Here is a 23,505-nt window from a genome sequence, read left to right as displayed (position 1 = left end):
CTGATGAAGATCCGTGCATCGAAACAGGAATATAGCTGGCATCCTGTCTTTGTTGTGTGTCTTTTGAAGCTCATTATTCCTGATAGCATATGTCTACTTACAGTATTTTTTCCACTGCCAACTTTTTTGGGATATGTCATTGTAGTTGTATTTAACATAAATGTTATTGTTAATATTGTAAAAAATACTCCTTGATAGTGTTCTTAATCATTGCTATTCTCTTTTTGAATTTTGTAATTACAATCACCTTATTCATGTTTTGGCAAATTTTGAATCATATTCACCACCATTATTCCGTTTTATCCATTCTATAATCATTCTTAGCCCTCTGGTACTTAGTACTCTCTTTTTGTGTGTGTCATGGAGTTGGCCCTATGGTGTAGAAATCCACATGCTCCTCAGCTCACAAGGCAATACTATTTCAATAGATGCTATAACGCATGCAAGAATGGTAACTTTGGCAATTCTTTGGGAGGAACTTTCTCTGTTCAGGTCAAGACAGTTCAAGAACTCTCTCAGCAATGACTCTCTCAGCTGTGCAACAAGAACTTATGTAGAAAAGGCAGGCTGTTTTACCTCAGAGGTAGTTCCATTGTTTCATTTGGGGTTTCCAACAAGCTGAGCAACAGGCCATAGTGATACAGAGAAGTATTTCATTAAACAAATCTGCATCTCTCTCTCTCTCTTTTTTCTGTGCATCTCCATGAGTCACACTGTAGCTGTTTCTTTATTCTCTATCTTCCTGTGTCCCTCAATTATTCCCTATCTGCTTTTCTAGCTCAGTTATTGAGTTCCACATACCTTGATATATCCATGGGTGAGCATGGGAAATAAGGAGAAATGTACCCATGTGTACTTTTGGTTGTCTTAATTTGGGGGAATTGTTCTGAAAAACATTTTCATCTTGTCTGTTTTCATTGGCAATTTCCCACTTTTTGTGTCCTTATATGGCTTTATTTTATGCCTTTTATGTCCTATGAGGAACAGATACCATTTACATGCAATTGATGCAAAACCAATAACATTTTTACAGAACTTCATTAATATGGGCAAGGAAAAGCAGGCCAGCTGTTTTGTCCTGAGTGTGGAGAAGCTATAAAGGAAATTTCTTTTGAAATTAGCTGTCACAGAATTTGGGATTATATATGTAATAAATTAACATGGATGTCTTTGACTGTGCAGACCAGAAAGCAGATACCAGTGTGGGCTGAAGTGCCTCACATAGCTATGTTTCCCATCATTTACTTAATGACGAAACCTTTCAGATTTTTGAAGTTTTTATTTTTCAGAATGAGAGTTTGAAGGAAGGGAAGGCCAGTGAAGGGATTTGTTTTCAGTTACCTCTAATCACAGATTGCTGAGCAACTCTCTTTCAACCACTCCCTCCATATTTTCAAACATCAGCAACCAATCAGCACAGAGGCCTGAGTTCTTCTCCATTTGATGACAGAAGGAGAAAAAGAATTGCATATTATTTGTCTTCTGAACATTTAAGAGCCAACCTTGGCCTTGGGATACAAGCTAAATATATGAGCTACCACTCCCCCCCCCCCATTTGTTCTGTTTTGCATGAGAAAATGACTACCACAAATCATCATTTATTCCTTGAGAATGACTGTAGATTGGATTTCTGTGTCACAACTGGACTGGGGTAACTTTTTTTTATTTTTAAGTCCCCGAGGGTACACTTTTATTGTTTTTTTCCCTTTTATACTACAAACATACATACAGACAACACCCAACTACCCCCAACAACATATAACATATAACAAGAGACTTTTATCACTTCTTCAACTGGGGTAACTATTTCGTAGTCCCTGGTATTATTGCAACAAGAAATACAAATGTCCTAAAGGAGGCTGCATGTCCTGAAGAAGGCTCTCAAATTACAGTCCCCACAGCGCAGAAAGGCCTAGTATTACTGCTTACAGTTTTCATTCACTATTAGCAAGTAGGGATGTCCAACTGAAAATTTACATATGATCTAAACAACATCCATTCATAAATAGCAGAACTGTTCAGGCTGACATCCAGGGCTTCCAGTCTGAGAGTTCTTCTGGTGCCTTGTTGTTTGGTTTCAGTTTCCCAAGCAGTGGGATGTGGGATGGACCGAGGCAGAAAGAGTGACACAGCATTAGCAGACATGTGTGTGACCCTGGTGCTGGGAACCGGATAATCATGACTGGATTTTTTTTGTGCTTAATGTTTCTAATTTCTGCCAATCATTACACCATTTGAATGGTATCCAGAAGGCTTTCCAATATAATAGAACTATGTGGGTCCTGGCTGCCTGAGCTATTCAGTGGTCTGAGGCTCTGTGCATACTAGGCTTGGGAGGCAGGGGTAATGCTTTACTTGCAGATACTGGGAAATAGAGCAGACTATGGTCACCTACTTTCACATGCAATAAGCAGTGCCAGCCAGCCTTTCAGGGAATATGGTAGGGGGCACAGTAGCACAAAGGCTATGGCTACCTCCACCCATGATAAAGGTAAGCAGGGGTCATTTCGTAGAAAAAGAGGTGCAGGATCTCATTAGCATAACTCATTATCATAAGTTATTTGCATAGGCCACACTGCAATGTGTGTCAGAAGGCAACACCCACCGCTCAGGCTCCACTGGACTGTTTTGGATTGCTAGCTATGGGGGGGGGGGAACGTGCAGGTCTGTCCTCGCAGAGGAGGGAGAGCTTATACCTGAATAAAACTTGGTCTTAAAGGTGCCACTGGACTGGTTTGGACCCAGGGGCCGGGGGGGGGGGCTCTGCAACTTACCTGGCTGCTTCTTGCTCTGACTGAGGGCTGCTGGGAGCAGGGGGTGGGGCTTGTTGCATGTGCCCGCCCCCTGGGCTCTTTACTGCCTGTGTGCGCCTGCAGGAAATGACCCCTGAAGGTAAGCATTCCAGTGTGCTGATGCTCATATCCTGAGCATGGGGAGAATATGAATTCTGAGGGCATGTCTAATGAATGGTCGGTAGAAACATTGCCTAGAATTGTTGTATCATCTCAAACATAATGGCCTGAATCCACCAGTGGAAGAGGTCATGGATCGTGACTTTCCTGCCTCCCCTTCCTGAGGCAGCCCACTGATCCCTACAGGATTTTGTTCTGGGGATGGGGGACAGGGACCCTCAGAGGGCAAAGTAGGGGTCTGCAGCAATGCTCCCTCTAAGCTGTGGAGTCTTGTGAGCAAAAATTCTACTTTGTGAGCTACCGGCATTAAACTTGTGAGCGAGCGATTTGACTGTTGCATAAATTAGTTTGCTCTGGAGCCCTCCTTCCTGAGCTAAGACAAAAATGTGTGAGCTGGAGGCTAAAAAACTGTGAGCTAGCTCACACTAACTCAGCTTAGAGGGAACACTGGTCTGCAGTAGGAGGAAGGATTGGCAAAAATGGCTAATTTTCTTCCAGGGGAAGTGCCCTTTTATTGTGGGAAACAATTAAAGAATCCAAGCCATTGCTTTCCAATGCCATCAGCTGCCAATAACTACAGGGGAAACAAATGACACGCGTGCCCATGCCACCTAGCCCAGAAGTGGCAGAGGGAGCTACATTTCAGTTCTCCAGCTTGGCAGAAGAAGGTGACATCTAGAAAACAGCGTTGTTTTGAAGAACCTGAGAATAGATTGCCACTAGGTAAATAACAACATCTCCCTTTAAAAAAAAAAGTTGTCAAAATGTTCACATTCCAATTTCAGGTTGTTACACCAGATTTGCACGGGATGGAAATAGGTTTTGTGCCTCTGCACAGGTGTGTCTAGCACTCCTGTTGCCTTCCATATTGCCACCACCTCCTGGGAGATCAAAAATGCCAATTTCTGATTGAAAGCGCTATCTTCAACAACAATTCTCAGTTTATACCTGGCAACAAGAGCTTCTCAGCAGGTGACATTTCAAAGCATTGCACAAAAAGGTTGCAGCTAGAAACAGTTCATTTCAGGAAAACAGGTAATATTGGCACAAGCTCTGTCACTCTTCTACACAGCTGCCTTAAGTGCTACAATATGTCAGCAGCTGCAGACTGCAACATGTATGTAAAGTTAGTGATCAAAATGTACCAGGCCAAAATACAGAAATGCATTGAATGCATGAAGCTGCCTTTCACTGAGCCAGACCACTGGTCTATCAATGTCAGTATTCTCTACTCTGACTGGCAGCAGCTCTCCAGGGTCTCAGGTCAAGGTCTTTCACATCAACTACTACCTGATCCTTTCAATTGGAGAGGCCAGAATTTGAACGTGGGATCTTCTGCATGCAAAGTGGATGCTCTACTAATGGGTGACAGTCACATTATTTTATACTCAGGGCCAATATGAACATTATGCCTTCCAGACTGCAGGCTACTCAGAGCTGTACACCAAAGTGGATAGATGTTATTGTTGCATAATGGCAAGGGAATGGTGCTGAAATATATGACATATTGCTTGGTGTAGATGCAGTGTACCTAGTTGATTCCTTTGGGCACATTAGGGTTACATCCAGTCCCTGGAATATATAGGACATTGGAAAAGTGCTTCAGCTACCTGACAGTTATCATTGCAGGATCATCATAAGATATGCAGTCTGTATGACTGGCAGCACCAGACTTTCTTGGGGGGGGGGGAAGGTTTCCATCTTGACTGAGTGTGCTCCCTGCAATCCTGCTTCAGAACAGGAAGTGGCTGTGCTAACTTGTCTTCCCTATGAAATACCAATAAGAGTTGTTATATCTGCTAAGGCTTTGATTTTAACTGGTAGGTTTATCTATACTTTAGCTAAGGGAGAGCAAATCCGCATTGTAGAAAGTGTGATCATGTCTCCACCCTCCACCCCCATATATATATTTATATATAGTTTGTAAAGGACAACTTGTATGTGTAGATATAGCCTTATCTGTACATTCCAAAATCCTGGTAAATACAGGGTCCCACAATCATGGATATGAGCATACATGACTGGCACATGTTAGAGTGAATGCATGTGGGAGCTGGATCAGCAGGTACGATCCTGCTTCCTTTCACTTGTGTTTGCTGTCCCTAGACTGTAACTTGCAAACAGCTATATTAGCTCTCCTGAAGTTCTCTGGCACAGCTTTTTGCAGATCCTCTCACTGGAAGTGCCCAAGATTCAGCCTAGGGCTTTGTGCATGCAAAGTCTGTGTGCTGCATTTAAACTATGGGCTCAAATTTCCTAATCAAAGGGCTTTCTCTGCTGAACAACAGACATCTGCACCCTGTTGCCCTTTCTGGCTCTTCTTCAAGCCCCAGTGATGTTGGTGATCATATCAAAAACCCACCAGGCTATAAAATCCTGCTGCTACATGCCAAGTCAGTCAGTCACAGGAAAAAACAGCAGCCATCCCGGATTTACTCCTGGATAAGAGGGCTGACCTGGCATTTATCACTGAGACTTGGCTAGGGGAGGGAGGAGGGGTTAACCTTTCCTGTGTCCCAAGTCTGGTGGGTGAGGAGGTGGTGTCGCTGCAGTCTATAAGGATTCTATCCCCCAGCATGGTGGCCCATCCAGGACATTTCTGATTTTGAGAATTTGTAACTAATGTTGGAACTGAAAGATAGGAATGGGATTCAGTTGGTGTACTACCTACCCACCTACAGTCTCACTGCTTTAGCTGACCGAAGTGATCTTGGGGCTGCCTAGGCTGGTTGTCCTGGGGAACGTCAACATTCATGCCATGGCTATCTTGTCAGGAGTGGCTCAAGATTTCATGGCCTTCATGACGACCAAAGGCCTGTATTAGTATTAGTTGTATACATTGTGCAGGTCACACTCTTGATCTGATGTTATGTTCTGGGTGGGATGAATGCAATCCGAGGGTGGAGGATCTGATGACAGGACATATCATTATTTGCTTGGGTTTAGACATACAGGGGTACCCAAGACTGTTCAAGGGTGAAGGATCTATTAAAATGATCCACTTATAGAGCCAGGTGGATTTAAATGGCTTATTGATGGTTCTAGGGGATTTTCCTGTTGATATGGCTGGGGAAATGACCTGGGTGGTTGACACAATTGCTCCTGATACCCTCTCTCAAGTGTTAGAGCCCAGATAGAACTTTGATATACTGAGGGGCTGTGGGCAATGAAATGACAAGATAGTGGCTAGAATGATACTAGAGGAAGACTCAGAACAAATCTGATAAGACGTGGGTGAAAGCTCCTTGTAAAGTTTACTCTGTGGCTGTAATGGTGACAAAGAAACAATACTTTTCTGCCACCATTGTGTCTGCATGGTGTAGGCCAATGGATTTGTTCTTGTGGTCAGAGGCCTGTTAGGAGCAAAATTGTGGCCATTTTGCTCAGTACTTTGCAGATGAAATCTCTCACATCTATTCCAGCTTGAACTCTACATTAGCAGTGACAAGGTCAGATGGTAACAGGTTGCCAATTTATGTGTGAGATATCTTCACTTTATTCAGTCTGAGGATGTGGACAGGATCCTTGGAAGCTTGAGGCCTACCACCCTTCATGACCTCTTGCAGGCAACTTAAATCTACTGGGAGGGTTGGCTAACTGGGTCCGAAAGGTAGTTAATGCTTCCTTGAGAGAGGAGGTGGTTACCCCAGCCTTTAAACAGGCTGTAGTGCATCTGCTTAGAAACCTACCAGGAGATCTCAACAACTATCAACCAGTCTCACAGTGAACACAGTGACTGAATGGGTTGTGGTTGGTAGGGATGGGCATGAACCAGGAAAATGTTGTTTGGTTCGTAGTTCATGGTGTGCCCAGTTTGCGAACCATGGACTGTCACAAACCTTTTGGTTCTAAATGAACTGGTTTAGTTTGTGAAATGCATGACATGGTAGAATGCCCCCCCCAGCGTGCTAGAGACACCAAACTCACAGGGGATCACAGGAGATTGTCCAAGCTTGGTGACAATTGGATTTACAGAGTCCAAGTTAGAGACCCCCCAAAAAGGTGCCCCCGGGAAAGTGCTTTCTGGAGAAATAGCAGGTGCAGGTTCAGAAGTATATAGAATGGATCCTGTGCAAGCTAGAGACGCCAAACTTTCAGGGGATCTCTGGCTGACTCTCCTCTACCTGCCCTTTAATTTTGGTGATGACTGGATTTATGGGGTCCAGTTAAGCCCCCTCAAAGAAGATGCCCCCATCCTGCATGGTTTCAAATGGAGGAAAAACAGCAAAAAAAAAAAAAAAAGGAAGGAAGGAAGGGCAATAGAAGCCCAGCAGAACAGAATCAAAGTCCCAGAGAATCTATGTAGTAGAAAGTGAAGTTGGGGGGTATTTTTGCAAGCCCATCAGAACCAGTGCCACTGCATCAAACCCAAAAGAACTAAGGTAAAGCTAAAGGTAAAGGTTTCCCTTGCTTGAAAGCTAGTTGAATCCGACTCTAGGGGGCGGTGCTCATCTTCGTTTCCAAGCCGAAGAGCCAGCGCTGTCTGAGAACTTCTCTGTGTTCATGTGGCCAGCATGACTAAATGCTGAGGCTCACAGAATGCTGTTACCTTCACACTGAAGCAGTACCTATTTAAAAAGGTAAAGGTTCCCTTGCTCGAAAGCCAGCTGAATCCGACTCTAGGGTTGCGGTGCTCATCTCCATTTCAAGGCCGAAGAGCCAGCGCTGTCCGAAGACGTTTCCGTGGTCATGTGGCCGGCATGACTAAACACCAAGGCGCATGGAACGCTGTTACCTTCCCACTGAAGTTGTACCTATTTATCTACTTGCACTTTCTTGCTTTCGAACAGTTAGGTTGGCAGGAGCTGAGGCCAGAGATGGGAGCTCACTCCGTCACGCGGCACTAGGGTCTCGAACTGCCGAACTACAGACCTTCCAGTCTGCAGATCAGCGTCTTAACCACTGAGCCATTGCTGCCCCTAAGGTAAAGCTAGGAAAGTGCTTTTGGGGGGAATGTAAGGCACGGGTTCAAAAGTGTATAGAATGGACCCCCTGCAAGCTAACACACCAAACACATGAGGAACCTCACCCTGCCACCTACTCCTCTACAATCTCTCCAAGTTGGTAGTAGATTACATTTCCAGAGTCCCAGTTATGAACCCCCCGCCAAAGGTTCCCCCAGTGGTCTCTGTGAAAAAGACAGCTGCAGATACAGGAGTCTCTGGAATGGCTCAAGAACAAGACAGTGACACCAAACTCACAAGGAAACTTCACTTGGGCAGACCACCCCCAGCCAGACACTGGAAACAAGGCAAGCATCCCCCCTACACTCGCAGCCCCCCCTCCAAAGGCAGAGGGGGAACGACAGAAAAACAGACATGACAAGAGTTTCATCAGAGGCTTCTGAAAGTAACCCCACGGCAGTTTGGTGGGCACCCTAGTCACACCAGACAAGCAAGGGAAGCATGCTAACAACTCTCACAGCCCCACCCAAGGGCTGAAACACACAGGTCCAGAGCACACCCATCAACCATGGTGAATTCTTCTACTTCTTCTACTGTGCAGAGGAATGGAAACACCTGTTGATCCAGCCAGGCTACCCCCAAAGTCTCCAAAGGCAGGTTCAGAATGATAAAAAGACAGACATGACAAGATGTCCAACAGGGCCCCCCCAAAGTAACCCTAAAATAGCTTGGCAGGCACCCCTGGCAAGCATTGGAACCCAGCCAGGTGTGTCCACAACTCCCAGGCCCCCTCAGGTGCAAACGCATAGATCCTCTGGTCACAGCCCACCCATAGGTGGAATTTCTGGTTATTCACCATTAGCTAAACACATTATACAGATGAGAGATCACCTGTTGTGAATTGTACAAATGCAATGGACAGGAGTAGTCAAACAGTGGATTGCTTTTACAGGCAGATGTTTGTTGAGGCAGATGTTTGTTGAGGCAGATGTTTGCTGAGGTGGATGTTGTTCCATGAGGCAGGTGTTGGGTGAGGGAACCCACCCCCGCCCAGCAGAGGTGGCCATCCTCCCACCCAAGCACCAAGGGCGCAACCCACAGGCTGCATGTTGGATCACCCGGAGAGGAGGAATGGGGGGACTCACAGGGGGATAACAGGAGGCTGGGATCTTACCCTGTGAGGTTCAGAGAGAGAGAGAGGTAGCCCAGCAGGGGAAGGTTGACCTTGAGGAAGGCCAACTTATCCACCCTGGCTGGGTCCAGGTGTGTGTGGGGGGGCTAAGAATGTCTCCCAGGTGGGAGAACACCCGCTTGCTCTGAACACTGGTGGGAGGGCAGGAGAGGAGTCTCATGGCCACTCAAGAGAGGTCAGGTCAGATGGCAGCCTTGCATGACATGTACTCCAGGGGACTGGTGGATGTGGGCTCCCTCACCATCCCCTCTGCTGAATCCTTCACCATTGCACACCTGGCATCCCTGCCGCTGTTGACCTCTCAGTTCACCATTGACAACCAGTAGAGAGTCTTCTCTCTGATTGGGCTCTTGGAGGCAGAGGTGCTGGGCTGTGGCTCCTCTCGTCCTCCCCCCAGCCTCTTCCACCCACTGTTCCCTCTGGTCACGTCTGCTGGCCTGTAGCCTCCGTACTTCTTTGGAGAGTTCATGCTTCCATTACACAAGCTCTGCATTCCGAACAGCAATGCTGCCTTTTATCCGGGGGTCATAGATACAAGCCAGCTTGTACTCCCCTTCCTTGCAGAGAGAATGCAACCTGGTGGTGATGCCCATCTGAAACCTCTGTTTTCCTGTGGGAGAACAGGTGTCCCCTTGGGGCCCAGCTCCAGTGCACTCGAAGCAGGGGGATGACTTGTCCCAGGCTGGCTGTATGGGTGCAGTGCACAGTGGTGGTGTCCTGGAAGGGCTTGAGGACATGCATCATTTGAGAGAGGGTCAGTCAGTTGTTGGAGCTGATGCTGAACTCCTCTTCCCCATGCAAGATGGTCATGGGGGAGGTGACATCCTGCACTGCACTCTTCGGCTCCACCAAATGCACAATCATGGTGTAGGTGGAGTTCCAGCAGGTGGGTAAGTCCAGGATGAGCCGCTGTTCAGGCTCATTCCCCTTCCCCTGCCTTTTGCACAGCAGACAAACAGGCTTGATGCTGCATGAGAAGTGGGAGGCCAAGTGGGGACCGGCCTTTTCTAGGATACTGGATCATTTGTGAAGTGGACATACGGTGGTTATGGAGACTGTCTTAATATATCCAGCATCTTGTTATGCATTTTGGCTTTTCTATTATGGTCTTCAGAGGTTCCTACCTGTATCAACTTTAATTTTTCCCTCATTTTGTAATAAGCCATTTGTTTATAATTGTAATAATAAATAAACATGGAAAATTTATTTTTGTTCTTCATTGTAATTATACACAGTGTGGTTGCTATTTGTTATAAGCACAGAATCAAGCCGGGGGGGGGGGAAGTTACGGGACAGCAGAACCAGTGCAGTAGTGGCTACCCAGCAGCAGAACCTAGTGCCCAGCAGCAGCACCTTGTGGCATTGTGGCAAGTTCCAGCTCAAGAGAACTGTTGTCAAGCACAGAATCACAATCCAAGCCGGGGTGGGTGGGTTGCAGGACAGCAGACCCAGTGCAGTAGTGGCTGCCCAGTAGCGGAATCCAGTGCCAACTTCCTAGTGCCCAGCAGCAGAACCCAGTGCCATTGTGGCAAATGCCAACTCACCATTACTGGGCTTCTGTGTATTGGACTGGCTTTGGTTCAGGTGGCCTAGCAAAAGTGCCTGCCCAGCCTGCCTTTTTTTAGCATTCTGCTGGGCTTTTACTGCCCTTGTTTCTGCCCATTTTTTTTAAAAACCCTGCTTGAATTCTCTGGTGTGACATTGGCTAGTTCTGTTGCTGCCTCATTGGCATTGGGTTCTTCTTCTCGACACTAGTAAGTTGGCACTGGGTTCTGCTGCTGGGCACTAGTAGACTTTACACATGTAGGCATTTGATTTACTACTGAACTATAATGCATTTCCAAGGATAAAAGTGATCTGGGTTAGAGGTTTCCATTCATTCATTGATTCAAACAGTGGCAAGGGCTTTGTGTTACAACATAATGCAATATCAACCAATAGATTAAAGATGAGCTCATTCACAGTGTAAAACTGCTGGGTCCATAACTCTCTTTCATTTACATGATAACAAAGCTAAAAGGAAAGAAGATGATCCAGCAGGAAGGGTATTGCACCGTGAGCTTGTTCACACATTATGTTTTCACTAGAGGTAATCAGGATTATCCCTCAGGAAATCTTGTAGATTTTCTACCATGTTCTCACATTGCAAGCTGAGTAGTTTGTGATTAAAAAACCCTCACTGGTCTGTGTGATCATTCGTGGCAATGCAATGGATGGGTTGCTTTTGTTAATAGGTGAACATGTTCGGATGTGGTTTGATAACATGGAAGCAAAGCCCTGTGAATAAGTCTTTTGTGTTTTGCAAAGAGCTCACTGCGTTAGGTGCCTAATTTGATTTGGGACCTCAGTGCTGCTGTAGTGTACATTACAGCAAACATCATAATCACTTCCGGGCTTTATGTTCAGCAGCAAGAGGCTTCACTGCAGAAAATAAAACACTAAACAAAAACACCCGGACACCTGGTTGTAGAACATCTGTTTTTCTTCCAGGAAAACCTCTAGCAGGTCTACAGCAAACACACTAGATTATTTGCAAAGAATTGCACAGGAAGCCTGTGGATAGGTAAGCAGACCCAACCCTGCTTCACCTAGCTCTGCTAACTAGCTTTAATTCAGCTCTGCAAACTAGAGTCACCAGCCCCAAGGTGGGGTCTGAAGTTCTCCCAGAATTACAACTGATCTCTGGACTACAGAGATGAGTTGCCTTCAAGGAAATGGCAGTTTTGGAGGGTGGACTCTATGACATCACGTCCCTGCTGAGCATCCTTACTCCCCCCCTAACTCTACCCTCCCCGAGTGCTACCCCCTAATCTCCAGGAATTTTCCAAGCTGGAGTTGGCAACTGTACTGCAAACTGAAATCAATGCAGTTAATGGATTAATCAACAAAAGCTTTAATTGGGGAGGAAAAGCTTTAATTGTTGATTCAGATAGCCACTGGCCAATTTTTTAAAGGTGATTAAAGATTTTGGAGTGTTTCTGCAGCAGGGAATAAAAAGATGGTCTTACAACCATGAACAGTCACTAGTTTATTATATTGTAAACTATCTTGCACTGCCTTCAGTACACATCCCATTTGGAGATACTAAGGTTTTGTTAATATGTATATGTATTTAAATTTAATCAACCAATTAATTGACTAATGGGTTAATAGGCAGATAGCTCTAAATGTTGATAGCTCTACTTGAGGTCTCACTTGATAGCTGTACTTAGAACACTTATGGTGTTGCTTCATTTATTTATTTTTTGCATCTGTCAGCATGAAAAGCTGTACAATGAGAATACTTTAATCTTGTCCTTTTCCACATGCCAATGTTTTCCTTTGGAAGCACTGCTGTTGCTGTGGCTGATAATGCAGCACAGTAGCAATGGGGTTTCCAGATGGCACGGTTCTCCTGCATCTTCCCAGTTCCCATGGTGGTCAACCCTCTATGCTAGTGGGATGGGTCCTTTTCCCCTGGGCTTTTTTAACCCACTGCTTGTCATATATATCAATATGTCAGTAGAAAAGAGAAAGAGTCCAGTACTACCTTAAAGACTAACAAAATTTGTGGCACGGTATGAGCTTTTGTGAGCCACTGCTCACTTCTTCAGATACCTCATACCCCACAACAAATTTTGTTGGTTTTTAAGGTGCTACAGGACTCTTGCTAAGAAAAAGAAGGAGGAGGAGGAGGAGATGGAGATTGGATTTATACCCTGCTCTTCACTTGGAGTCTCAGAGCGGCTTACAAACTCCTTTCCCTTCCCCTCCCCACAACAGACATCCTGTGACGTAGGTGGGGCTGAGAGAGCTCTTTCGAGAACTGCTCTTTCCAGAACAGCTCTGACAGAACTATGGCTTGCCCAAGGTCATCCAGCAGCTGCAAGTGGAGGAGTGGGGAATCAAACCTGGTTCTCCCAGATTAGAGTCCACGCACGTAACCACTACACCAAACTGCTACAGCCAGACAAACATGGCTGCCCATCTTGATCTATATCAATATGTCAATTACCATTAAAAAGATCCTGAAAAGCCCCCCATACCTTTAGAGCAACATGCAAATTACCATTACAAAAAAACCCATTCAAAATTATTTATTAATTTCATTCAACTTCATTTGAAATGGCTTTCCTCTCCATTGATACATTGTGGGGGAATGGCTGTCATGAGTCTAGGGAATGAGAAGCAGCTGCTATGTGTGTGGGACAAGAAAATCCAGACTTTCTTACCCACACAGTAGTAATTTCAAGATCTTATTGGGAGCTTTCCCAAAACACTGCAGCAAAGCAGCCTTGGGAAAGACTATAGAAAAGATAAGGAAAACCCAGGTGATACATGGAAGCACCATGATTCATTTTATTTATTTACTTCATTTATATTCTGCCTTTATCTCCAATGGGGACCCAGTCAGCTGACACTGTTCTCCTCTGCTCCATTTTATCCTCCCAGTAACCCTGTGAGGTAGGTTATGCTGAGAGTGTGTGACTGGCCCAAGGTCACCCAGCAAGTTTCCATGGACAAGTGGGGATTTGAACAGAGGTCTCCCAGAACCTAGCCTAACACTTTAACCACTACAGTACATGGGTTTTCATGATGCTGTGAGGAACTGGGTGGGGGGGATACACTAGCTTCCCAATAGCATCCACATTGGGCCAAATAATACATGGCCTTATGCTGGGTGCAAATTAAAGCAGACAAGGGCTGTGAACAGACGAGCTGTTTGATCTGATGTCGTTGCTGTTGCCATGCAGATTTAAAATGCAGGTTCAGACAGCAGCATCTGTCTCCCATCCCCCAGTGATCAGCACCCCGTTCTCACCCATCTTGGAGTCTGAGTTATTTGACACCAGAGAAAGTCCCATCTTTACAGATGTCAGTGCTTTCACCCCCCATTTCTGGATGTCTGATCAATCCATCGTGCTCTCAAGGCATTTGGAAAGCCTGATCGCACACTTCTGTCTTTGTACAATTTTAAAAATTCAGTTAACAATGTGCACAAAAGTGGATCTTTGCTCCAGGGTTGGAAATTACTGCTTGCACGTTTCTGCATCCAAACATTCTGTCGGGATTGGGAGCCCCTCAGGGAATGGTTTTTGAGCAACAAATTTCCTCCAAAACCCCTCTCTCCTGTTTCTTGGAGTTGGAAAGCTGTGAAAATAGTCCCATATCGGCAGGGAACCTGGGGAGGCTGGCATCCCTAATTCAGGGAGACTGTAAAGATGGGAAAATTTAAAAATCCAGGCATCCTTGCTTCTGAGCAAACTTGGGCTGAATATCTGCCCCAAAAGTGTGTGCAGAGCTTTTTGGGCATGGACCTTGGCTAAAGTATGTGTGGGGGTGGATGTTAACCAGACTATTGATTGAGCACCACTGTTTTACTGTTTTAATATTGGATGTTTTTACTATGTATCATATGTTTTAATTATGGCTCGGGTTTTCTTTTCCTTGTCTCTGTGAGCCACCCTGAGCCCATTGGGGAGGGTGGGGTATAAATGCGAAAAATAAATAAATAAATAAATAGAGATCAGTTTCCCTGGTGAAAATAAATGCTTCGGAAGATGGGCTGTATGGCATTGTACCCAACCAAGGTCCCTGTCTTCCCCAGGCTCCATCCCCAAATCTCCAGGAATTTCCCTACCTGGAGCTGGCAACCCTACTCACCATCCCACTTTCCCCCATGCAAATTGTGTTAGCAGAAAAAGGGGTCCTGGCTAGAGACTGTTGGAATATACAAGGTTTATAATGCACCTACCTGAAGAAGATCAGAAGAACAGCCTATAGGGGACAGCTGAAGGACTGCCAGTTAGCATAGCTAGATTAGGGACTTCCCACAATTTCAACATTTTTCCTTCCTGTCTCCTGATTGGCTCTTTGGAGACTTCCTGCTCCAACTGAGCCCTCCTCCTTTGTTCCTGTCTCTCACAGCAGTTAGTCATTTAGTTAAGCCTCTCTCCCTCTCCTCTGGTATATCAGAGTTTATTTCTTCTTTAATAAACGAAGTTATTTTCTTTGAACAGTTGGTGCTCCATTCCTCTGCATGTTTAAACTCTGCCAGGAGAGGTAGCAGGATTAGTGCAGGTTGGATGATTGAGGTGTATTATATTGGCAAGCATCCGGAGGTATCTTTGCAGGGGGGAGTGGGAACTAAACCAGATACTGAGGCATGGCTGGTCCCAGGCCTAGGAATGGAACTCTCTCAGTGCTGGACATCCATGCTGGAGATGACATGCTGATCACCATAGGGGGAAGTTGTCAGCACACCTTGGCATGTTTGGGTGTGAAGGCTATGATAAGTGGGGAGTGGCTAATTTATTGGTCCAGCCTTGAATTTGGGGTGATGCCCAACTGCTGGCAACTCTTTGGTAGCCTCTTAGGGAACTCACACTAAAGAGATGAGAATAAGTAAATTAGTTGCTGTTCAGCTATTAAAACTTTAAGAAACCCTAGTTTCACTTGGTATCTGGTGTTTTTGGGTGGTGGGGCCAGTAATAAGTGGTGAATTAATTATTTTGGGTTGGTTACAGATTAATATTTTTTTTTAAACCTCAGCAGAGTGCTGCCTAATCAAATATTTGTTCCTTCATTTCCTATCTTTACTTGTAGCCCAAAGAGGGCAATTGCTATTTAAGATGGGCTTTTGACATCCTTGCTCACAATAACTGTAACTTCTATTTATTTATTTATTAAAACATTTATACCTCACCTTTCCTAGTGGTCCAAGGTAGCTTTTGGCACTTAGCTCATAGAGCAAATGCTTGTATGTAATAAAGGGAACATTCTGCAGTTGTATAAGATCTAAGGGGTCTCTTTTCTATCAAAAACATTCCTACTCAAAACAACTCAGTTTTAGATACAATGAGCCTTGCTTCTGAGCTTTGTCCATTGATTTCCTTGGGGGTCATTGGATTTCCAGGCTGGCCCTGAAGTAACATTCTTGGGGAATCTCCACAGCCTTGACTAAATGGGCTGCGCAGCCTCCAAGCTACTGTGAATTGGCTGTCTCAGGGACTGCTGCGCTCCTAACAGACTGGGCAGCGTCTTCCATAATGTTCTTTTAAAGCTTTCTGGGGAATGCACAGCTTTTTAGCTGAGGCTGCAGAGCTTCCTCAGGCTTGTCCTTTTAGGACTCTCATTGGGGCTGTAGAACTCTTTAGCTGAGATTGTTGGTTTTTTCAAGCACATTCATTTAGAGCTTTCCTGAGAGCTTCATGCCTTCAAGGCTGGGATGCTCTCAAAACAGGCTTGAAACCATCGTTCACGGTGTCTCCTTTTTCTACTAGAAGTTCTACATTATTAAGAGAACAGCTTTCAGTGAGAAAAGCACCACCAAGGGACAGTCAGCTCTGTCTGTCATAGAAAGGTTGTTCCCACAATTCCATAAAGACCGTCAGGTTTCTGAGATATTTTCTTTGTAAAATGCACAGGCAAAATTCTTACAGGTATGTTTGAGAAAGGATGCAAGAAGTCCTTACCTAGCGTCTGCCCAGCGAGCACTCTTCCATTTTCCCCCAAGACAGCAGCCCGTGCGTGTCTCTCATTTGAGTACTGTACAAATGCATAGCCTTTGTGAACGGAGCAGCCCACCACTCTGCCATACTTGGAGAAGATAGTCTCTACATCTGACTTTTTGACCACTGCTGTGTTAAGGTTTCCAATGAAGACTCTGGAGTTGATAGACTTGGGGTCATTCTTGTTCGTGATGTTACTTGTCTGCACTTTCAGTGACATCTTGACACCTGAGAATCAAAGACAGGGAGGGTCAGCAAGGCAGGAACACTCTACAGCGACCATCTGATGGGGGCCATAAAAGGTGGAATGGGGAAAGATGACCCCAACTCAGCAGACAATTCAGCGGGTTTGGGATTGGTGAAAATAAAGATGGTATATTGAATTTGTTTATTTATAAGATTTATACCCTGCCTTTCCGCCCTCATATAATAAAAACCATAAAAACCAACAAAATCATTAAACCAATTAAAACTAAAATACACATAAAACATTAAAACAATGAACATACTCCATTTGTCAGACAGATTCCACTCAGCAATAAATGACAGAACCTAAAAAACAACAGTTTTGTGCCATCTTAAAGACTCACACAGCTATTGTGGGGGGAAACCTTGCCAGGGCTCTGAAAAGACCCAGCTCTAACTTGAGGTTTACAGCATTAGAGCTCTAGACAGTGTTTATTTAGAAAGAGGTCCAATAAGTGTCACAGAGATTTAACTCCCTCTTTCGTTTGTTTCCTTTCTGCTGAGTAAGAGGAAATGGTGTTAAGTAGGCTGAAAGCTAGAGATTTTACTCTTTACCTTTAAATCCGCTGATGAAGCAGGAGACTGGCCATGCAATCCACTGATTGCAATTGGCTTAGACTGGAGTAACTCTGCATAGGATTGCACCGTAAGCAACTCTGGCCTCTCTTGTTCATTGCCATTTTGAGCTTTCTCCCCTGCTGTGCAGAATAGACTTTTCTACATTATAGAAACTGGAAGAGTGGATGAAAATGGGCAGATGACACTTTCTTTGTTCACGACTTTATCCCCTAGTCCTGACCTCTTTATTTTTGAATATGGTTGCAGATTCAGTATCAGTGCTGGTAACTGAACAACGTTTGAGTCCAGTGGTGGCACCTTTAAAATCAACAAAGTTTTATTCACTGTATAAGCTTTTGTGTGCAAGCACATATCCTCAGATGGTTGGTTTTTTTAAAAAAAATTGCTCTTTTACTTGTTGGCTTTTGTTTTGGCTGCTGCTGTTTTTATGAAAAGTGTAATGTTTTGTGCTCCATCTTTCTGTGTTATCCCTCTGAGGATGCCAGTCACAGTTACTGGCGAAACGTCAGGTTCTACAATGCCAAGACCACAGCCACACATCCCGGAAAATCTACAGCAACTAATTTTTGTTCTGTTTTTAGTGTCCAAAGCCACTCTGAATGTTATTTTAATAACATAAAGGAAGTTTTTAATGTTTAAAAATAATAAATAGAGAGGACAGGTAAAGAGCAAACCTTCAAGTTGTAGCCTAGTGATCCAAGGAACAATCTACTCTCCCATCCTTCCCAATATGCATGGGACCAACATTTCAGAAGTCTTCATAATGAGCAGTGACATCACAGGAATGTTTCTAGATTGTTACCATAGTATGAAGAATTCCAGAAACAGAATCCTAAACAAAGAAGGGCTTGGGATGAGACAGGAATTGTACTGGTGTTACATTAAAAGGGTGTGCTCCATTTTTAGCACCCCAGATAAGAGACTATCACTGCCCCCTCAACTGTCTTTCAGATTGCCTTTCCAGATCCCTGCCCTGTGAGATACTCCTCTTGGAAGGCTGGAGTAGGGAGATGACGAATGTAAAGGAAGGCATACATTCTTACAGCTCAAGGTTCTTGTCGCATATCATTGCAGCCTATCAGGGAGACAAGAAAATGGTGTTTAACACCTTCCTGTCGCTTGAGTTAGGTGTTCCCCTACTCTCCTAGCTTTCTTCTAGGTTCTGTTGGCCAGAGTCAGCCCACAGATTATATGCGCCCATCTAGTGAATTTTACCTCATTCTTCTTCCCCTTCCCCGTCTGGAGACAGATGAATGTGCCTGGTTTATGACTGTCCACTGAATGGCAGTGTGGTGATTTGAACCTGAGTCGCCCAAATCCTATTCCAACTATGATTACTATGATTACCACACAAGCCCACCTATCGCATATCAACCTGGGAAGCTTTCCATTTTACACTAGTCTGTACCTCCAAAGCATTTAGAGTATTCACTGCAGGATTCTGCTGTCAAGGCAGCCTTGTCTCCCTGCCACTTTGATTGCACACGGCCACTGTGAGGAGGGCTTAAGCCGTTCTCAGTATGCAGAGTGCCTTGGAATACCAGTGGGCGTCTAAAATTCACCTTTCCTGCAGCTCTCATACCATATGAATTATTAATGCTCCCAGATCAATCTGAATAGATTTGTACTTTGCATCCACAATCCAAGCAGAGCACACCGCCAGATTTCCAACTTCCGTTTTCGCTCCCACAATGCAGTGTGAACACAACCAGTATCAGGGGGCTTAGGTCTTAAAATCAGCCTTGTGAAGAGACACTTGGTTAATTATCCTTCCCCAAGTTTCTGATTATCCCAGGCTAAACTCTTTTTTAGGCTCAGTGAGGCAGACTAGTGTTGCCAAATGTGTATATGAAGATGTAAAGTGGGCACAAAATGGTGATATAGTATGCTCAAAAACTACTGTGATGGATGTGATATGGAGTCAGGCTAAAATGTTTACTGAAGCTTTAATATTTTGCTTGACATTTTCCAGTGTGGATTAGCTTTTCCATGAGCGCAAGGATATCTACCTATAGGGTGCAATTTTTCTGCCCCCTTCCTGCTGCATCTTGAGATGACCCATGCAGTCCTCCTCAGGGGTCCACTGTCCCATAGGAACAGGACTTTCAGGGTACCGCAGCAGTGTATGTATGTGAACAATTTGCCAGTCTGGATCCAAGCCATTTAATTGCTCAGAACTAAGATGGCTTTTTCTGACATGATAGTTCCCCTCTCTCCTCCCATCAGTTTATTTTGGAATGGCTGGGATAATTGCTATAGCTCCTAATGACCCAAATGCAGTGGCACCTTTAAGACCAACAAAAGTTTATTCAAGATATGAGCTTTTGTGTGCACCCACACTTCCTCAGATGCATTGCAAATGCAATTTTGGGCTATATCAACAGAAGTATAGTGTCCAGATCATGTGAAGTGATGGTATTGCTTTACTCTCCTCTCTGGTTAGACCTCATCTATAGTATTGTGTTCAGTTTTGGGCGCCACAATTTAAGAAGGATATAGACAAGCTGGAACGTGTCCAGAGGAGGGCAACAAAGGTGGTGAGGGGTTTGGAGACTAAGTCCTATGAGGAAAGGTTGAAGGAGCTGGGTATGTTTATCCCAGAGAGGAGATGACTGAGAGGTGATATGTGTGACCCGAACTCCTCTAAGGATGGTACCGGGAGCCCAATTCTGATTTATCTACAACAGTGGGCGAGGCGTGAGTTCTTGTCCAGTGTATACAGAGGTCAGATTGGTACCCACCAAAGTGGTACCTATTTATCTACTTGCAATTTCTTGCTTTCAAACTCCTAGGTTGGCAGGAGCGGAGGCCAGAGGGAGCTCACTCTGTCACATGGCACTAGGGTCTTGAACTACTGAACTACAGACCTTCTGGTCTGCAGCTCAGCGTCTTAACCTCTGAGCCACCACAACCCCAAAATCAGGAATACCAGCATTGAAAACAGTCAATAGCAACGTATTCAAACAAAATGCATTAGAAAAGAGCATAATTGTACATCTACGGTCAGTTAAAGTTATCTTGTTGCCCTAACCATGGTTCACCTATCATCTCCTAAGTCCATGCTGCAGCAGCATTTGATTGGGTCTTGCTCCCATATTATATCTTACAAGAAATATCCACCTAATAAAATTCTAAACACTCCCCAACAATGGAAAGTCATCATTCTCCTAAGTATTTTGCTCCCTTGTTCCAATAGTTATTGTTCAAAGTTTATTCCCAACATCCCTCTGCCTGAGTAAAGAACCACAGTTTCTAACAAAGAGACAAGTCCACACTCAATCTAGCAAGACATGGATGTTCTTCTCTTTCCTGCTTTGAGTGGATACTGCATTAATTCCTTTCACAGCAGGCCTGCATCGGGTGCCATATTCTAGTTACCGAGTCTCCACCTGGACAATGAGTTATCACTGAATTTCAGACTTGGATATGTTTTCATTCTGTCTTGTCATCCCTATTCTCATGACAAGCTGAAATAGAAGTGTGGAAGGGAGTGAGTTATTTCTCACTCCAGGAGTTCCAGTTTTCATCAAGCTTTGACCTGATTGATTGCAAAAACCTCCCGGTCACTTGTTAAAACCCCTAGTGAATGTGTTGGTTTCCATTCCAACCCCAATGAATTATAGTTCGCACTAGCAAAAACATTAGCCTGCTTTTCTCCAAGATGGGAGCTGCGGTACTCTCAGCTACATACATAATGACAGGGAAAAACTCATATTGCATTGTTAGCTAATAGGTGGACATGCTGAGGTTTATAAAAATCATGCACGTCATGGAGAAAGTGGCTAGAGATAACTTTTTCTCCCTGTCTTATAATGCTAGACCTCATGGGCACACAGTGAATATTCAGGACAGATGTAAGGATGCACTTCACCCAAAGAATTATTGCCTTGTGGAATTCATTGCTGTAGGGTGTTGTGACAACCACTATTGCAGCTGGTTTTTGACGTTCAGGAAGGGCAGTCCATCCCTTGCTATCTCAAAATGGAATCTCCATGATCAGAGATGGTAACTCTTCAAGAACCAGTGCTGGAGAGTAACAACGTACAGAGGCTTTGGCCTCTGTGACCTTCTTGCCAACACTGCCAAATTTCACAGATAGAATAAAGCCAATACCCCGAGGCATGCTTAACTTTAAAGTCTATGGAAAAGTTGATAGGCAAGATTCCAAACAATAAAACAGACACTACCACAGTCACTTAGCTTGAAAAAGAGTAGTACAAGGAAGAGGCAGACTGACAAGGCAAGGGCATTTGGTGGCACAAGGCATATGGACAGACAGGCTTGGATGAGGGGTAAAGTTTGGAGAGCAGCAGGAAAGGGGGGGGTGTCTGCAAGAGCAAATCTGGAATGGCAGGACGGGCATTAGAAGGAGAGAGGAAAGCAAAGTATCCATCCGTATTGGAGTACTTCACATATTTATGTAACCTGCATTCAGTCAAGAAAGCCTAGAACGCATCTCCCCCTCATCCTAAGGAACACTGTGCCCTCTTCCTTATAAAGAAAAAAGTGAAACCAATAGAGACAGAGACTGCAATAATGACAGAAAACAGGACAACAAAAAATCATGGTTTTTTTCCATAGCCTGTTTAGATGGGGAATTTGTTTCATTTTCATATTAATTATAGTGATTACTACAAAATATCTGATTTTTATAATTATTGTAATAAAAGAAACACACGTCTAATGATCTGCATACAGAAGACCCAAAGATCAATCATAAGCATCTCCAGTTAAAGGATTTTAGGTAGCAAGAGTTGGGGGGGGGGACTGATCTCCCAACCTTTTTAAAATAAATGCTCTCTCGTGCTCTTTCTCTTTAGGCTGCAAATGTGAGCAGGGAAGCAGCACGGGCAGAGGAGGTGTTTAAACCTTCTGCCCCACAACTTTTCTCTCATCTACTACCCCAAGTTGCTCTATGTGCCATTGGTGAAAAATACAGGATAGAATAGGCACTTGCACCTCTCCCCCTCTAGAGCATATAGCGGCTGGGGAGGTATTTATATTGGGGAACGTATCTGTTCAACCAAGTGACTGCCTACATTTTGATATAGGTAGGGCTGGAGATCCCATGGAAAAGTTCCCTGGATTCAATAGAATAGATTTTTCCCTGCCTCCCCATTCCTTCAGTAGCCTCCTACTTGTCCCAAATAACCACTCTGAGGCTGGGGAAGGAGGGGGCACATAATGAAAAGAAATGAACAACTGCATGAGTGGCTGTAGCACCAAAGGGGGATTCGGGTGAAATCATCTCCTTCAAAACGGCAGAGCTTTGCTTCACTTTGCAACCCCCTTTCCTTTTGGCCCTCTCCTTTTAATAGAGGCTTAATGTGTGCATGGAAAGGGGCAGCTGAAGCTTTTCATGGCATGGAGGTAAATAACATTTCATTAAGCCTGTATGAAAGGGACAGAACAATTTCCCCCTCCAGGCAGTTGGCAACCCTACTTATATGCTTTTCAGATCTCTCTGTGTGTGTGTATGTGTGTGGGGTAACTAGCCTAGAGATATCTGGAAAGAAAAAGCTGACCTGCACACTGGCCTATCTGTGTTGTAAACAACTTAGAAATGTTACATCCTTTTACATGGTGCTCATGCCCTGCAGGGCTGGTTTCTCATAGACTCCCCGTGAGGCTGTAATGTTTAAATGAACCTCTTCTGTATGTTTGGTGCAGCATTCAAGGCCTAGCAAGGAGGGCTGTGGATTTCTTCTTGCACAGCAGGGGCTGCTGTTATATTGGGAACACTCAGCTGCTTGACTGACACTTGCCAGCTGAGTAACCGAGAATGTGGTTTCATTCTCTCTCTCTCTCACTGGGCCCTTGAAATCTCTAGCTGTACTTGGGAAAATGCAGCTGTGGCTCCTCTCTCCTGCCCGGTCCCTTCTTGGTACTGTCATCTGCCCACTGCCTCCCCTTCTGTAGCTAGCAGGTCTTCAGCAGCACTGAACAGTACATGTGGGAAGGGTATGGATGACAGGATCATGCCCCACATAAATACAGCAACCTTGCAGATGCTGGGAAGTTCTAGGGTTGTCAACAGGCCCAGGAAGAAATGTCCTCTCCCTTTAATAGAAGTTTAATTAGGGTTGCCTACAAGTCTGGAGAAAAATGTCCTGTCCCTTTAATTGAGGCTTAATTTATGGAAATAGCCAGATGAAGCTTTTCATAGCATGGAATTAAATAAC

The 23,505-nt window shown here is 44.6% G+C and overlaps 1 protein-coding gene across 1 annotated transcript in view; it reads right to left on the bottom strand.

Moving 5' to 3' along the window:
- Nucleotides 1-18,016, bottom strand: part of RALY (RALY heterogeneous nuclear ribonucleoprotein) — a 69,006-nt gene extending 50,990 nt beyond the window's left edge. The window contains exons 1-2 of the mRNA XM_015413390.1: nt 17,998-18,016; nt 16,463-16,726 (exon numbers count right to left, since the gene is read on the bottom strand). Of these exons, the coding sequence (XP_015268876.1) occupies nt 16,463-16,718 (256 nt within the window). The 5' untranslated portion in view covers nt 16,719-16,726; nt 17,998-18,016. The remainder of the gene's footprint in view (nt 1-16,462; nt 16,727-17,997) is intronic.
- Nucleotides 18,017-23,505: the final 5,489 nt, after the last annotated feature.

This window comes from Gekko japonicus, unplaced genomic scaffold (assembly GCF_001447785.1).
Source record: "Gekko japonicus isolate JY-2015 unplaced genomic scaffold, Gekko_japonicus_V1.1 scaffold79, whole genome shotgun sequence".
Lineage (NCBI taxonomy): Eukaryota > Metazoa > Chordata > Lepidosauria > Squamata > Gekkonidae > Gekko > Gekko japonicus.
This window is presented reverse-complemented; position numbering and strand designations above follow the sequence as displayed.